Below are 18,774 nucleotides of genomic sequence, written 5' to 3' on the forward strand. Positions count from 1 at the left end.
AGTAGAAAGCAAGCACGGCACAGCATTTAACAGCAGAAGTACTAGGCTCCATTTGGTCAGGACTTTCAAAGTGAGCAAGTGAATGGAAAGACTTTTATTTTGCTATCAAGCAGTTCCCTGAAGCGGTAGAGGAAAGGCAATTTCCACTCTAGCTTCCCCGAAATACAATAGAAAATTCATTCAGATCTTGTTTTGTCATCTCATATCTCTTGCTTTCTCCTGTCTATGACATATAACTTCAGGGCTTAATTTTTTCTCACCAGTCAATGTGACTGAACAACTCACAAGTATCAAAAAGCTTGTAACCTTGGCAAACCCCAAAAACCTGTTATTTTTGATGGAGCAAGAAAGCACTCTACAAGTCCATCCTTTCATGCTCTCTCACTGCCAGATCCAAAACTCTATTTCTTATTTCCAAATTCAGCACAATGATTTACTCAATTTCTTTTACTGTATGGTTTGATCTAAAATGTACACTTGGTTGCCTGATTGTGACTGATCAAATAAAACTATTTTCTGATCCCTAGACACAGCCCAAATTCTAAATGTGTACTCCCCCTGCATTTAATGAGATACTTCAAATGCCGAACACCTTCAGCTTTTGGCAGAACACTACAGATGGAGATAAGAGATTGTTTCCAGGAAGACTTTGCAAACTCTTAAGAGTGTAGTTTCACTGATACTGTTTTCTAGCATACATCCACACCTGAGGTCAACAACCAACCTCAGCCCTTCCATTTTGGGGGATGAAAAGGCTTGGTATGGTGAAGTAGGTTTGGTATCCAAACTCCGAGATCAAGGTGGAAATCTTCTTACTTCTTGGTAGATTCCCAACGTACCATGTAGTCTGTGCCTTTTAGGAGACCCAAACAAATCCCTTCTTTTTTCTGCCAGAAATGTGAGAACTATTCTGTGTACTTGAAATTCCAAGGTTATAGCTGTTTTCATGCATTTTCCTCTTCCTCTGGCCTGTATTTATTTAATGGTTGGACTAGATGATCTCCAAGGTCTTTTCCAACCTAGATGATTCTGTGATTCTGTATTTTGGGAGAGTTGACTGGAGACTCCTCCAGGTCTGACATACAGCCAGTGTTTAAGAGCACATGACAATATTATCCACAAGTTTGTTATAGCATTCCTGGCAGCTATATTAATGACAATTACCCATAGATAATTTCAGTGGCTGACTAAAAGAATGGCACAATCCTGAAAAAGAAAGGCTGCCTTTGACTAGCAGTTATACACATAAACTATTCACTTAGCTACTAATAGATTATTTTTTTAGACACACGTCACATGTATTTTTAATGACCTAGACATTATTTTTCACTAATTATATTTTAGATAGATCATAAAAGTGACACAGTCTGTTTTCCCCTTTTTCCTTATGAAATTCAGCTCTCATTTTATAAGCCACAGCAAGATCAAATATCACATTCTCTTAACACTCCATTAGCCTTGTGAACCCTTCCACATATATCAGAACAGTTACACTGGGCTACATAATAGGCAAACAAGATCATTTACAAATAAAATAGCATTAGTTGCAACTGTGAATTAATAATGAAAACCCTAGATTCTTTTACCTTCACTGCCACCAAGATCTTGTCCTGCTCAGGACAGAGGTTATAGCATTCCGCCAGAAAGACCTTCCCAAAGGCTCCTTCTCCCAGTTCCCTTTTGAGAACGATATTGTGGCGCTTGATGTGCTGCACAACTGTGAAGAGAATACAGAATGGAGGTCAGAAGTGAGCTGCAAGTCCAGGATGGGACAGGGCCCATGCTTACAGCCACATGGAGACAGGGTTGCCTGTAGAGTGGGGTACATGTTGTGGAAGGAACATGTGTCATTCATTCACGCTTTGTTCAAAAACACTGAGTTAATGTATTTATAGTTGAAAGGTAGTGTTTTTGCTGGATAAGAATACATGGAATTAAGAGTCACTTGGGAAAAGGCCACTGAGCATACATAACAGCCAAGGCTGCTTTTTTAAAAACATGAATACAAATAATCAGAAAACAAACCAAACCCTTCTCATACCACTTCTATTTTTGTACCTCTAACAATAGTTGAACTCTCTCATCCAAAGCCAAAAATTTTTAACATTAACTTAATCCAAGAAGACAAAATGCGCCCTCTTTCAATAAATCCAACTTACTCTGTTTCTCTTACCACCTGTTCAACTGCTTTCCATCTCTGTGCTATGCTACAGTTACAATAAGATAGAAATTTCATTCTCGCAAACATGACTTACAGTATTTCTCTGAAGTAAAAGAAATAAAAGATGGACAGAGGTTTTAGTCAGCATAGTGGACAGAGCCTTAGTTCAATTGCTGCCCAGAATCAATCGATTCAGACATTAAAGTCCTTGAGCATTTTTGTTCAACTCATTTTACATTTTCCTTTCAGCAAAAGCTCCCATTAAGAGATTTAATATTTAAAAGACTGTACCAAATTTTGTAGAAGACATGATCAATTTGCAATGTTCAAGCTAAATAAAGCAGCTGTAAGGGCAGTTTAACTGGCCAACTCAACAGGGTTGACAGCTTGTGTTGCTGAAACTGTACAAAACAGTCAGCATCCAGTGATGAATTTAACCTCAGTGCATTTAGCTGCTTTTGCAAACACTGAAATTTAACCCTGCTTGGACAAACCCTATTTGCAGCTTAAATCCTAAACGTAGCGAAGTAAATAGCAGTGCACAGGCATCAAGTTGGCTTCTGAAAAGGCATGAATTTCACCTTGGATGCTTAACTGCAGGGACCAGGACTGAACCCTGCCAATAATTTAGGATACGTTCAGATACAGACCAACCCCTGCCTTCCTGCTTGGCCACATGCCTGTTCCAAACTGGGTGACCACTTACACAGAAACCACTTTGCCTCCATTACTATAAGATGGAAAATGGAGTGCTGCTGGTAACAACAGTGGGGAGAAATGGCACAGCCTGTCCCCATTGCTGTCACCAGCATTTGGAGAAAGGGCCCATGGTCTACGAGAGAAAAATACGTGTCCCCCACACCCTAAGCCTACGGCAATGTAACCCAAGTGCACTGTATATAAATGCACTTTGTATCCACAGGTGTGTGTACAAGGGGAGCCTGGTGCTGGAGCAAGCCAGGAGAGTAAGAGATATCTCCAGGCTCCTCCATCATGAGCCTGCCAGGCAGGCAGCACACCCAAGCAGTCGACCTCCACCAGACCCAGCTGCCACCCACCAGAAACCCCCAGGCCAGCACACAAGCAGGTCCACCATACCCTGGGGGCAGAATGAGGAAAGCCAGCTTCTCCCCATGCCACACCAAATCCACTAGGGCTTGCTCCTGTCCCTGCAGCTGGCTGCTGCACAGGGGGCACTGCCCGCTCCCCCTCTCCAATGCCAGGTCTCCCAGCAGATGTCACACATCCCATTAATAGCTGAGTACATGTGAAATGAGACTGCAAGGTACCAATGTTTATCACTCATCAAACTCTGGTCTAGCATAAGATTATGTTTTATCATGGTGATGCATTCATATGGGTACGCTTTGTTTGGCCAGCTACCTGAGCAGCTCCCCTGCAGTCAGTAGGAATTTGATTTTTATTTTCATTTCCTCCTTAGCACTGGCTTTTCAAGTAAAGCACAAAATACAGTCAGCACAAGATATGTGTGAACCAAAACACACCTCTTCCCCATGGACACAAGTTAACTGGCATCCCTTGCCTCTGCTAATACCAGTCACAAGGCAGACACGTAGGGAGAACTGCTGCCCCAGCACACCATCTGAGCACAGGAGCGTGGCACACCTTGTGACCTGCGCTTTAAAAAATGCTTACTAATAATTGAGTACTCCCCGCTATCCCCTGCCAAACCTGCCATTCAACTCTGACTCTTGGGAAATTCTTCTCTTTCCCTCTGCTTGATCAATATCAGCAGGAGGCCGCCTCTCTTCCTTTCCTAGAGAGAGAAAAGTTCAGCTCCACGTTACCAGCATCACCATCTTAAAATGTCCACAAAGCCCATAGACAGGGAGTAGGGCTGAGATCCTGTCCTACTGGCGTCAGCAGCAAAACTGCAGCAGAGGCAATTTTTCACTTGGTTCTCTCCACAGCTGCCAAAGACCTGGTGATGAGCACCACTGACTTTCTGAAATTTGTGTGGGTCCTTTCCATTTTGAACCCAGCACATCCCCAATGTTGGCCCTAGCAATACAAAGAGTTTTTGTGATGTTCCTGGAGGACTTCACAAACAATAGAGTAAAAATAAATAAGAAACATATAAAACATTTCTCTGTAGTACGCTCAGAGCTGCTGCTAAATGCTCTTATATAAACCAAGCATTTGAATAAAAAGCTCATCCCATAAACCAAACTGCCAAAACCAAAACACAGCAAGCCGCAGAAGAGATCTGTGCAGAATATATTTGCACCTTGTCACACTCTATCCATCCCTGTTACCTTTCTGAGCTGTACCAATTTACTAAACAAATAAGAAATGACAGTAAATGTGACTAAATGGGCAGAAATTAAATATAAGAACAATCAAACACATATGATGTGATGGAAATATGAGCTAAGGAAAAAATCCATTTAGCAGACTCAGAGCCCCAGCCATAATGACACTGTCTTCAGTAGGAAGAGATTTCACAGGAGATAGACTGAAAAATTCAGGTCAAAAGCTACTTTCAGTTAATATCAGGATAAAGCCACTTATCTGTGTTGAAGTCCAAGAGATTATCCTGGATTTACATTGAAGAAATAAAGCAGAATTTGGCCAGAAAGGTGGCATAACTGAATTACCAAAGAAACGGTCTCATAACATTGTCTCACAGGCAAAGATACAGAAACATTCAAATGGTGGCTATGTATTTTCCTCCTTTTGACTCTAAATTGTGATTGCCTTTGAGTTGCCATTTGTACTTATTAAGAGCACATCATCCCGGTTTAAAAGATTTGTCTGATTACTGTAAAAAATACATTACATTAAGCTAAGAGCTAAGTCAAGTTGAAACACTTAAGAGAAAAATAAAACATAAAATATTAAATGAGACTGAGCAATTCAAACAAGGGTAAATGCTGAAAAGAGGCTGCAGTGTTATATAATAACCACACACCTGTGCTCACAGAAGCAGGGGACTCCCACGGATGACTGCAGGGACTCCGCTGGCAACAGGGAGCACAACTGCAGAGTAAGGGCTCTCTTCTCATCTCAAGGTCTCAAAGATATCCCACCAACAAACCTGGACTTCTAGGTATTTCACTCACTAACAAACAACATGTTGCACTAGAAATGACGCATCAAAGCCTTATCCTGCAAACACTATCTGCAGGCATGGGATTGCACTCCCCAGGTAATCTACCTTTGATGGTGAGGCTGAACAGAGAGGGTCACACCACATTCTGGAGTGGGTCCCAGCAAAACAGGCAACTCGGGATCACCTCACCTCCACAGAGTTGGATGTCACTGATTCCAGCCATGAACAGCAGGACATTCAGCAGTATAAATTCTTAAGATGTTTCTGCACGTAATTAAAAAGTGAAATGCTGTGACAGAGTGCAAGTGTTTTTCCCTTGGTCACAAACAATAGGTCTGAACATTTTACCACCGCATGTGACCATTACACCACCTAAGATGACCTTCTACACAGCACGGAGAATGGTACTGAGTTAAATGACATGTGCTTGGCAGGAGACTGCCTCCAGAAAGTGGGCGTGCCAGTCTTGATTTGAAAGTCTCAACTATTCACTTGCCCTAATGTGTAATCATTTTCATTGCTAATAAAAATGCATGCCTTTTTCTTTGCCTCTTAAGTATTAGCTTGTCTGGCTTGCATCTCCCTCCCTTGGGTTTTAGGAGACTTTCTCTGTTAGCTTGAGCAGCCTTTTTGGGTCTTGTATTAAATATACATAACCAACACTCTTCTTGCTCTTCTTGGTAAGGCAAAGAGATGGAAGACCCTCCCAGGAAAACAATTTCTCCACCAGTCATTTCCATGGCTCTTCCCTGGAAAAATTTTCAACAACCTTTTAAAAGAAGTTGTTTCCAGTTGTTTTTACCAGCTGGAAGCCACATTCTTGTATCACTCTCCACAAGGTTTTGATAAAAACATAAAATCAGCTCCCTATATTTCTGCAGCTCCAAAGATCACACTACTCCTTTTAAGTCTGTGTTTCCTAAAGAGCATGAAAATTATATAGTTATGTGGTATGCATGAGTATGTCTCATCTTGAACACCTCACCCAGTTACAATATCAGAAGTGCTATAAGTTTCAGATATGCCTCATGAGAACAGCAGAGCAGACGAGAGATATATCCTTATGGAGAGAACTGCAACATGGACTCAGTGTTTGATGGACAGTAAGAGCCACAGCGGACAGGCTCCATCATCACTGCTCACTGTACTACTAACACCAGAAGATCCTGGTGTGTTGCATGCCCACTTAATCATCTGCTGAGTCTGCTTTCTAGGATACTGTTCAAAATTTTGCTAGCGGTACTCACGTGGAACAGTCCTGATGAAATGTGTTGTGCCAGGACTCTGTGAAGAGAATGAGGATCTTCAAGGTGTCAAGTAACCAGGCAAGGTAATATTATAAAAATATTTACAGTTGCATAAGGAAAAAGCAGCTGCAGAAAAGACTCAGCTTGTGATGTGACATGAGGTGCCACAGAAAGACATTTTGCAAGTTTCTTCACTTCTCCCACCATTTCTCTTGCAATTGTGAAGATTCAACTATTTCTAAGATCTTGCTAGAAAAAAACATGTGTAAATGGCTGAGTGACTGTTCAGACAGTATACCAAATTTGTGCAGCATCTGCCATTCACATAAAAGGAGGGGTGGAATTTCAGAGAGAATCCCATAGCAGAAGGATACAAAATCACTACAAACACCAGACAGCAAGTCCACCTAATGGCCATCGGATTCTGTAGTGGTAGCATCTCTACAGTTCTGCATGTTATTGCCAGAGTAGAAATTTTGGCACATTGAGATACCTACTCTCTAGCAATAAAAGCCAAGAAAAACAATGCGGGGTTTTTCTTTTTTTTTTTAAGCTGTCAGCATTGTCTGGATGCAGAAATAGGCCAGCTCAGTTCTGAGAGTATACTTCTGATTATTTATTTATCCCATACAAAATTCATGACTTACTATTTTATATATATTTTTGTGTAGTGCTAGTGTTGTTTAATTTTTACCATACAGCAGCAAAAAATTCTCATGCAAGACCGATGCCCAGCTGTTGTAGGCACAAATGAACCAGCAGGATATTTTCATATATATATATATATAGTCCACAGCTGAGATTCAACTCACACCTATTTAACAGAAGGAAAATAAGCGACAGAAAACCCACTCCTCAGGTACTCTGCTCGAAATGAAAGGTGCTGGTACAAGCTTTACAAAACTGACAGTGGAGGATCCACAGAAGAACTAGGCCAGAAAGGCACTTGGGCCTTGCCACATTACCTGTACAGTACTGCTTCTGAAACACTTTGTATTCTGTTTTGTTTCTTTGAAAAAGAACAGTTTAATTCAACAGTTGTAAAACAGTTATCCCTCAGTCATTTGCCAGATTTTTCACAGGCATCAGACCCCAAGTGGGGCTTGAGGAGACATTTAATGGGCAAGCTGAATAGGCAGTGGTCTTCCTGGAAGAACTGGAGAAATTTATGAAAGGCAAATCTGTGAGCACTCACAGGAATGGCATCATTCCCAGGGATTTCCTAGCTGTTGAGAGCTACATCAGATGACAAATCAATCTGTGACTGCTGCAGCTTAACCTTTCAGTTGCTTCATTTACAACTTAAATCCTCACAGGATCTATACTTTAAACCCCAGAGTTTCTATTGTCTTAGCTGCAAATTAGGCTTCCCTTTGTGACAGTGCTGCAGCTCCTAGGAAGGTGCCCAGTCTTCCTCCACCTGCCCGCAGCGGCAGGGGCAGCACAGCTCTTTCCTACTGTAAACTCATTTTGCTGTAGCTGGCGTGGCTTTTCTCTGGCTGAAACTCAAGTGTTTCTTGTCTTTTGGGGTTAATATTTGATTTCTGGTAAGACAGTTTATCTTACTCTTTTGTTATGGTAATTGATTTGTTTTAGTTGGCCAAGATCCTCTCATTTTGGCAACAGATAGGCATATTGCTATACTTGATTAGATCCTTATCTTCAAATAAGAAATACTTAGTAATAAATTATAGTAACAATGATATCATTGCCTTAAATGCATGAGCTTTATGAGCTAAATTCACCCTTCAGAATAACAAGAATAATAAGCTGACAGTTTTTCCAGGCATGAATTTGCCCTTGCATACAAAACCAAAGGTACATAAGGCCCTCAAGCCTTAGCAACCTGAAACTGCTTTTTATTTCAATTATGAATACGTATTAAATATGGATTTGATCTGTTACATGTTAAAATAATTGGGATATATCAGAATAACTGAAAGCTAAATTTGGTGCTCTATATTCCGAATAAATAGCAGAGAGTAATTGCTCTTCATTTCTCCTTCTATGCTGCTTCCAGCCTACTAACAGCTTTTCAACACAGTACAGTAAATCAGCTTTAAGCAGAAAATTTTGGTGGAATTTTTGCTGGAATTTTGACCAAACATTGCCTTTGCAGATGTGTATACACTTAATTTGTAAATGCCAATCTCAATGCACTTCTTCCAAAAGATTAATGATTGTAAAACTTAAAGGCTATTGTGCGTGAGTTGCTGTATAAAACCTCTGCTAGTATTATTTTATTGTGGCAAATCTGGTCTGTCTTCCATGTTTAAGTTAACTGGAGACAATGATCTCACCACCATCCCCTTCTCTTAGATCAGATCAGGAAATCCTCAGCATGATAATAATCGTGAAGGGTCTTCTGTGCTGCAGAAATAGAAGCACTCAGCAAAGGATGGGGAAGTACCACGTAGCATATTTCATATAATAGACACTTGCAGGGAAGAAGGGCTAATAAACATACTGTCTTCAAAATATTAATTCTTTTCTACCTCTGTTTTCAGAAATAGGCATACTCTGAAAAGCATCCCAGGATGTCAGTCTAAGAAGCAGGACCTGAAAGAAACATCACACATTCAGAGACTGAGCCGTATTCAAGCCTGGCCTAAGTGGCTATAAAGGTAAAATTCAAAGGAGCTTGACCTATTTTTGATGTAGGTTTTTCTGCTTTGCTTTTTTCTCTTCTCATTTTAAAAGGAAAATGAAATCATTTTGTAACTCGATATAAAGGAGGACAGAAGGGTTTTACTGGTGGCCTTTCAAAATGAAGCACGAAAAGTAAATGGAGCTTTCAAGCCTGTGAAAGAATACACCACATGCTTAGCTCAAAGTCCCAAATTCTATTCCGTTATATAAAAGTTAAGCACATACTCAATCTTTACCTTTTGCTGAACTGTTTTACTAAAAGATAGCATAGTCTCTGATCTGCCATGTTAGCTGGGTAGGTCTGCCCTGTTGCAGCTAATTGCATTGTGCATGGAAATAAAAGGGAACAATAGAGAAAACATCTTAGGAGCATGACAAAACCCAGCCTTTTATATATCACTTTTAAGCATATTATTTACTCTTTTCCTAATAATTTTTGTCCTGCTTCAGATCACCTTTTACAGTTCTATCAGTTTGCAGCACACTGTGCAGCTTTCCATGAAGAAAGCTGAATCTTATGCACACTCATGGTTTGCTTTCTTTGGGTAAACTCCTTTTGGTTTCTGAGGTAAACTGGAAGAAGGTCTGGTCTCTGCCTGCTTCCTTAACTGCACACAGTTAAGTCTTGCCACTACATGGTTACTCGCTCTTACCATTCTGTGTGTACTGCCCCCTTTCCTAGGTTTTGTCGTAAGTAGCCTTTAAACACACAGAAAACTTAGAGGTTTGGCTATTTCTGAGGAGGACCCACAAAAGACACATAAAGACATAGGGCATTGCAAACTAACCAAAGAAGAAACATTTCTTGCCCTTTCACTAGATCTCTATATTATTCACTGAGAAACAAAATCAGCAGAAAGGAGAGAAAAGAAGTTGAGTCTTCCTATACACTGAAAAGAAAAGAACTTCAGTTTGCCCCCTGTCTGAGGAGGCAGAAGGGGTTAGTACTAACAATTATATGGTCCCAAAGCCCCACATGACAGGAGAGATTAGCAAAACCATCATAAAAGTTGAATGGACCTGGAAAAGAGGCCTTTCTCTTTTACAGATGTGCAGTCCTTCAGCATTTCTGCATCCTTCCATGGTGAGGCATTTGTTGCTCTGCTTTTGTTTCACTGACAGGCTGGCACACCTCTTTGCTAGGGCATGCCATCTACAGAGGCTTATGTCCCCATAAGGCATTTCCCCTTTGGCTCCTGTTACAGTTTCAGAATCCCAGTGCTTATGTGTAACAAAGGCAGCTGTAACTGGCAGCACATGCATGCAAGGTACACCCAGAAAATTCATCTTTACTGCCGGGCTGTGCCAGATACCTCTACTGCAGCCCAAAGCAGTCAAAAGATTATTACATTGTACTAGCTTCAAACAAAAGCCCTACAAGTTCTCATAGGTCATTCAAATGAAGTCACCAAGGGTTTGCAAGACTGAACGTGCTGAGTGTTTTTCAGGATCTGATCCTCAACAGTTGAAAAGAAAAGATGACTTTTGTCTTGTTGCACATGCACTGGAAAAAAATCTTCCTCTGTTTCCATACGAATATAGTACATGCTTAATCTTCCAAGCTCAAAAAGTACTGCTTATTGTAGATTGCACATCACCTCCTCTGCTGACCTGGTTCTTCCATTCTGCATCCTCCAAAGGACTAAGACTGCAAAGTGTATGTTTACACAACACAAATTATCCTATGTGTAAAGATCATGAGGTTTCTACAGCCTGGGTGACTTCTCATCATTCTCCAGGGACTAACAACCTCCCCAAATCCTAGAGAATGATGCAAATGAGACTGTGTCATGCCCCTTGCTTAAGCAAACAGTGGTGCTCCTGCTTGGAACTGCTCTGTAAATTACACTAAACTATAGCCCAGCAAGATTTGAGAACACTTCAAAGCCTTTTTAATAGAAGGTGCCTATTCTAATTGTCCTGATAGAAAACCCAACCTGACCCATGGATACAGTGAGAAAAGAAAAGCTGTGGCTTGACAATGGAAACAACAGGATTTCCCCAGATCATTTCTCTTGCAAAAAAAAAGTCATGTATTTTCTCCCCTCTTGGATCTGCACATCATTTTCATGTAACATGAAAACAAACCCATCTAGTTAACAGATCTAGCAGAGAATATGAGAAATCTCCTTCCACTCACTTGACCTCTGGATTGTGTTATATCTGTCAGTCGAAATTATGTTTCTTTACATTTCAGGCAAATAAGGAGGAGTCCACCTTCTTTTCTGAAACAAATTTGGTGAGCAAGCAAAAGTCTCAGCTACATACAGCCCCTTGAAACTGATCTGCACAACACATGGCCCAGGGCCACTTGCCTTTTAGTGGATCAGAGGCAATGACATGTTCTGTATGGCCCCGTGGTTGTGGACAGCTAGGCACCAGTCACTCTGTCAGCATGTAGCCTGTCTGTTCAGCCAGCAAGCCAAATGGAGGTAGGTTTAAAGTAGGGGCAGAGAGTGCCTGGGTTCCACTACAGACAACAAAACAACAGGTCTGTTTCTCAGCAAAGTTTCCTTCAGAGTTATGTTTAAATAAAGCCTTTGTAAATTTTCACTAACATGTATAAATCCCCTCCCACATATCAATAAAACTTTATTTCAGAGAAAGAGCGTGAACACAAATACATTAATAAAAAGTTAACTATCTGGTATGTCAGCAGCTAATGAAAAACAAAGACCTGTACTCCTTCAGGATAACAACAGCTTCCCACAGGCTCCACTGTGACAATGCACTGTCAGAGCCCCAGTACCAACAGCAACAACACAACCAAACAACCACTAAATGAGATCTTTTAAAGCTGTGGCCCATGATGAGGTTGAGGACAAGTTCAGTTTCTGCCAGTATGCTTTCAGCACCTAGAAGCATCTTGGTTTTGAGTTGATAATTACAGTGTGCTGAGCCAAGCAGCTGTCACCAAGGAACAGGAGCTGCCCAAATGAAGCAAAATGCATAGAAGTTTACTGCTGATTTATCACACAATAATGAACCCAGTTACAGCCTTTTGAGGCATGGAAGTGAAAGACTAAAAGAGAGAGGAAAAAAAAAAGATGAAAGAGAGGAAGAAAGAGCTTTGAACATTTTGTTCCAGTCAGTTTCCAAGAAAGAAGAAAATGCCAGGCATGATTCAATTGGAGGATGCCCTCCCACAGCCCCGCTGTTGCTGGAGAAGTGGCCATTGGGCAGATACCCGAGACATGTATTTCCCAAAGCACACAGATCCAGTCTTTGCTGAGACGTGAACTCTCACTGATGGCAGCACACACACATAGCAGGGCAAACAAGAAGAAGAACGGCAGAAGTATCTGAATGAACTTTATTCAGGATCTGACATATGATGTCAATATAATGAACATGACCTAAAGAAGAGTGTTACGCTCATAAGCAGACTGATTTGGCAGCTCTGACCAATTAGTACCAATTAATTTTATGGTGATAGCTAGTGCACATATATGATGTCACCATAAATCATGGTCACCTTTCTCCCTTGCACTCTTTATGTTTGGAAAGTACTTACAGTTGAATCTTCTGTAACACTACTTGTAGACTGAAATGAATGCAAATGTAATTCTGGCAGTCTCTGCAATAAACCAAAAATGCATGGACCAGAAAGCATCTATATGACTGCTGCTTTTAAAAAACAAAACTGTTTTGTTCCAACTACTGTACACGATGATATTTACAGCAACTGCAGTCTGCACAGAACAAAGATAGGCAAAATGTTGGTTTTTTCTCCCCTTCCTTCAGAAGTTCAAGTTCTCTCCCAGAGCAATAAATACCAGCTGCCTACATACTCATGTACTTGGAAAGCATTTTGAGCAGCAGTAACCAATGCAATTGGCTGCTACATTTGTTGAACTGTAATGGCAGAATATTCCATGTGTTTATCAGTACAGGAAATATTAAAAATTACCATAATTTTTATTGTTAGCAGTGAAACAGCTGGATTTTTGTCTCAAGTTGCTGGGAACTGGCACTTGCAGCTAAGGAAATGGGTGTTGTCCGTTGATATGCATGACATCTGCACTTAACTAAAACACTGAGGTATACAAAGCGTTATTGTTAGCCCTACAGACAAGATGTCACCAGGGTACATTAACAGACCACTTTACAAGCAGTGTTGATTAACTGCTGCCTCCTGCAAGACCACCACAAGCAGGAGGGCAAGTACAGACCTGCTTTTAGGAGGGACCGGTCTGAAGCCTGTTACAGACCTGGAGGGCTACTTTGCTTTTTGGTAGTCCAACATCCACAAAATGGTCCTCAAGCAGTTTCCAGGACTCTCTGTTTCTAGCCTGTCCTTCTGGTCAGAATTTTAAAGGAAGAGGATGGGTCTGAAGATAACATAATTATTTATAAATCAATTTCAAGATTTATTGAGTAGTTTTTCCAGTGTTTTCCCACGTACAACTCTCAACTAACTTATAGGCTAGTGTGTTGCTTTCACCATTGCTTCTGTCACATTTATTCTTCCCTTGTTGTAACATTTTCTTCAATAGGAGAATGGTAATTCAGCCACATGTTCCAAAAATATAACATGCTCTAACTGCAAAAATAACCATTACTGATTTGCATTTTTCCTTACAGAGAAACTACAGACAAGCAACATTGTTTGCTTCTGAAACCTAGACACACACAGAGACATGAAAAGGTATTTGTCATCAGTGCTTTGGCAAACAACTCTTATAAGGCTTCTGCTGAATTAATCCCTTTATCATTGTTTCCCCCACCCAGAAAACAAGGCCAGAAATGCTTACCTAGCTGTTTCATAATAGTGGGTTTTTTTAAAATACTGATTACTTCCTATTTGGACAGTATCACAAAGCTATAAAGTGCAAGTTTTGTATTATCAGGGTTCTTATTTGGTATATTTTGAAAACAATGGCCCAAACTCCTGGCTGCCATCACTTTCTTAATTTCAAAATCTGAACTGGAAACTCTTCAGATATGGTTGCAACGAATTCTTTCTTTTATTTTTACAGATTCTGGCCTCCTTGCAGTTTAAGGGCATTATAACACAGTCAAAAAGAAAAGCAACTGGAAAGAAAAAAAATACATTCAGAAAAAAGATTTTACAACAAAACTGTTTCTCTTGCATTGCCTTCAGTATTATCTTGCATGCCATTAAACTAATCCTGCTCTCACTCACAAAACGTAAACTGGGAAACTCAGTGGAGTCCTTCTAGATCAACAGTCACAATGAGAAGCTGCTGAAGAAAGCAATTAAGAAACCCACAGCATCCCCTAATTTAAGACCCCCAAAAAACCCCAAAGACTTGCTATGAACAAAAGAAAATGGAAGGTCTGCTGCTTAGCTAACTGCCCTAATTCTCTGCTTATTCCAGTCTGTATGTTGTTAGTTTACAGTCTTTTATGTGTACCATCCTGCATAAAGATAAACAGGCCCTCAGGGATTAACATACCACAACCAGTACTTCAAAACTACTTGCTGTAGGTCTCTTTCCACACCTTCATGAATGTAAACAAATAAAGATTTCTGAACAGGAGCTACTAGAATAATTTTCCTTCATATTGTGCCAAGCAGGCATCAGAAATACCAGTTGTTGTGGAAACTAGGGAAAATGGTAAATTGCATCCTAATGAGGGATGTTCTAGCTAAGGATACAGGCAACATTGTTGGGAAAAATCTCTTCTCAAGACTTTAGTATTTTTGTTCATAATTAACCAAGTTGAAAGCTAGCTACAATAGCTAGGAGCAAGTAGTTCGAGAACCTGCATTATCCCTGCTACTGCACAAGAAGTACTGTGCTTTCACACACACACCTTGCTGAAAGCCCTGTTAAGGACAGCTGTGACAACTCCTGCTCCAGTACAGCGTTTTAAATCCAAGCCCAGCTCTGCAGGAGTCTGATAGAACTTTCCCAACTCAGTGACAGACTTGTCACTGACATTGAGGGAAACATGAAACAAGCAGTCTTACAGAAAATAGGTCTACCTTGCCTCAGAAATACCTCAGATATTGGACAGGTTGTGAGTTTGAATGAAAAGACGGTACACACATAGCAAATGTCACAGAATTTATCACAGAATCATCTAGGTTGGAAAGGACCTTGAAGATCATCTAGTCCAACCGTTAACCTAACAACTACACCGTATCTCTAAGCGCTATATGCTGCTATATAATGTGCTATATCCTGCAGCTTTCCACCCAGTAATTCATGTCTGCAGATATAAAGGAGAGGAAGATCATCCACACCATGGAGTTTATTGTCTCTAGTGAGAAGTGCAAGACTGAACTGCTGGTGGGCTTGAGAAGGAACACAAGGGAAAGATTAAATATGGGCAAGGTGCGTTATGAACTCTGAAAAACAGGACAGCGACTAACTGCTTTAGTTCAAAGAAAGGGACTCTCCAGACCTCCGCTGATTAGTAGTGCTAATCAGATTTTCTCCTGTTTTCTCACTTAAGCATTTTAGGCTCTGTTAATTTAGATTTCTTCATCCTGAACAGCCTGTTACAGCTCCTCAGGTACAAGCGAAACATCTGCCCTGCAATGGCTTCCCTTAAAGATTTTATACAACATTTTAATCAAACGCTATTCCTAGTACAGCAAGAATCTGTCCATATTCAAAGCAATATCACAGCCACTTGTTTCTGCACAGTGATGTTTTCTGTGGATACAGGAGACAATCATATTTGGGGTATGCTTAGAAAAAAACACAAACTTTTGCTAGCTTATTTATCACTACTTCTTAGTGACTCAACTTTATTTGGATGCCATATATTGCACAGCTGCCAGCCTGTTGGAAATATTTCTGCACCCCATTTGGTTAGTTATCCTACAATTTCAAAAGCTTGTGATCTCTTATGGAAGTTTGCAGATGTAGTTCTCTCACCCTTCCCAGCTATAGCATGACAATGCATGCCAGAACACAGGCTCTGGCACAGACTTTGGAGACGGATGTGGAAAGGTTACACAATTTTGCAATAAATTCATTATGATCAAGCAGCACCAGTTAAAGCAATCACTCTCCTGGCCAAAGAAATAAGTGAGGAAAAGAAAAACAAAAAAAACAAGTCTTCGCTTTTCTGATGTCCTGTTGCATCAAAGCACAGGTTGCAACAAGCTGAGAAAGTGTAATGTGCTTCAACGTCTTTTTCAGTTGCTATGGTACAGTTTCTTATGGAAAATTCCTTGTTCTGCGTGATGTTTTTCCTGCCTCATTTGGGATGGCAGAACCGTTCCTTGTGTCACCTGAGAAACCGGGCTGTCAGTTTCCACCTATTGGTGAGAAAGAAACTCATCAGCAGCAGAACTCAATGGAAAATTCCTCGGGTAGAAGTTTCTGCGCTGGAGGCCAACATGACACCGGCGGCGGGAAGGACAGATGGGTCAGGGGCCAAGGGAGCCATGCAGGAGATCTGGCTTCCACCTCAGCGTCAGCCACAGATTTCCTGCGTGATCTGGGGCAAGGGATTTAATCTTTGGGACTCCCTGCTCATGCAGGCAAGACAACAAAGCATCCTTCCCCCATTCTTCACCCTCTGTGAAGCCCCAGGTCTGTAACCTGCCCGCAGGTCAATCAACTAGCTCCAGGTTACAGGAGTGGGGCCATAGCCTGAAGAGGGGTTATTTGAAGCTATGGAATCCCACAAGCCTTTGCACAATGAGGTCTTGTTCGGACCTTGAGGCTCTGGAGTAACACATGTAAATAATAATAAATAATTGCGTCATTCTCCTCTCTTAACGAAAAATATCAACATAGGCAAGGAGGGAAAACTCCAGCTCTGCTGTACAGCCAAGCAGGAAAAAACATTTCGCTTTTAGAGGAGACCTGCAATCTATTTTCTGCATAGATAATACCAAAAAATTGCCAGAAACACAGTATAAAAATGATATTATAGCATCACACTAGTAATACAAAGCAATCAGGGATAGAGCCTTTTCACTAGGGGAATTTCTTTTATGGATTAGTTGGAAGCAATCTGATTTTAATGTGACATTTTTCCTGCTGGAATGTTTTTCCTTCCAAGCAAAAAATAATTAGATTCCACCACTTCTGATTCATGACAAAACCAAAGCATTGTTAAAACATAGAAAAGAAAAAAGAAAAGGAGTTAACATTTTAATGCAGTTGGATACCTGCTGTACTTCAGAATGCTGAAATTCCCATGGGCTCCCTATGGTGATGAGAAGAGCTTTTGATCTCTCTGAGGAAATGGGTTTTTTGAGAATAATAAATTCCTAAGTGCTTGAAAAGCGACTCCTTTAGTAACGTCTATCATGAGAATGAAGTGCATTCAAGATGTGACAATGCAATTGCACTTCATGGGACAAATTTTCTGGTGGTGCCAATATTTAAAGCTCCATTGACTTCAGTGGAGTTTCACCCTTTAATCCAAGAAAGTTTGGATTTGTTGCATATCATTTGCAGTTACATACAACCACTTCAGTCTTTTAGAGTCCCTCTCATTCCCACGTAAGTTCAACAAGAAAATTAATGGAAACAGGTGTAGGAATGAAAGAAAATGTGTCAAATATTAATTGAATGCAAGTCAGGATATCCAAATTTTTGATCACAGCACTGATGTCAGCATAAAGCCAGTCAAAAAATTTGACTGAAAAATGTTAATGGTGTAAAATAAAGTTTCAAAGATTCATCAGCAGGAAAATGTTGATTTTTTCAGATACCTTTTTGGCTTTCTAAAACAAAAAATCAAATTCAACATTCCAAAGTGGAAAAATCTTTTCTTCCTCCAACCCCATAAAACACCAAAATAAAAATCTTACCCATAACTTTGGTTTGCCCAAATAAACTTTTCATTTTAAAATACCACATTATTTTTATTGAAGATGCAGATTTTTCCATTTCAACATTTTAATTCAAAATGAGACAAAATTGAATCAAGCTCTCTGCTTTAACTTACATTCTGATTTTAAAGCAGAAAGTAATTTTGAAATGCTGAAATCTCCCATATGAGGAAAATTCTATTTTTGAACAGCTTTACTTCTGTGCATTTAAAATCTCAGCTATTACCCTGGAACTTTGGAGGGGGAGTTGTACTGAAGATGGAATAATTCAGTAAAAGCTGCATTATTCTGGTTGTACAAAGTTGTAAAGGCTAGGACCTTCCTCCCTCATTTTGCATTATGTTGGAGGAACCACTCTTTCAAGGCTGTCATCAGATGAAGAACCGGATGCCAATCTCATACCGAAGCCTATGCAGGATGCCTGCACATCAGCACATTGTTCCACTGATCATCTTCCTCATTCTTATCCAGAGGTTGTCATATTTGACTCTCAAGAAACTTATCCAGTAAAAATCACATGCAAGTGGAAAGCATCAGAGTATGGAAGTTAAAACTCAGCTTTAAGCATGGCAAAATTGTAAGAAAGATCTAATGAAGTTATAGAAGTTTGAACCAAAACTCAAGATTTGAATACAACTGACTTTTGACAAACTTTATATCCTGATCTGAATGCCGTGAGTTAAAAGTAATTGCTCAGAAAATCTCTTCCAGACTGAACAAAATAATAATCATCAAAGAAGGATTCTGCAATTTAATTCCTATGCTACTGTAAATACTCATCAATGTACAAATCCTTTGAAAGAGCAAACATTTGCATACAGAAGTATTTTTGTGCTAGAATTTGGATTATGATGGGCCATTTCATCTTCATTAA

At 40.2% G+C, this 18,774-nt stretch overlaps 1 protein-coding gene across 3 annotated transcripts in view; it reads right to left on the reverse strand.

Annotated features, from left to right (window-relative positions):
• Positions 1-18,774, reverse strand: part of NTRK2 (neurotrophic receptor tyrosine kinase 2) — a 209,081-nt gene that overhangs the window by 56,408 nt on the left and 133,899 nt on the right. For 2 of the 3 annotated variants that reach the window (XM_074855443.1, XM_074855448.1), the window contains one exon: positions 1,587-1,717. In XM_074855443.1, the coding sequence (XP_074711544.1) occupies positions 1,587-1,717 (131 nt within the window). Of the gene's footprint in view, positions 1-1,586; positions 1,718-16,232; positions 16,371-18,774 lie in introns of those variants that run through there. The other variant, XM_074855444.1, reaches the window with a different exon arrangement.

The sequence above is a fragment of the Strix uralensis genome, chromosome Z, assembly GCF_047716275.1.
Source record: "Strix uralensis isolate ZFMK-TIS-50842 chromosome Z, bStrUra1, whole genome shotgun sequence".
In the NCBI taxonomy this organism is placed as follows: Eukaryota; Metazoa; Chordata; class Aves; order Strigiformes; family Strigidae; genus Strix; species Strix uralensis.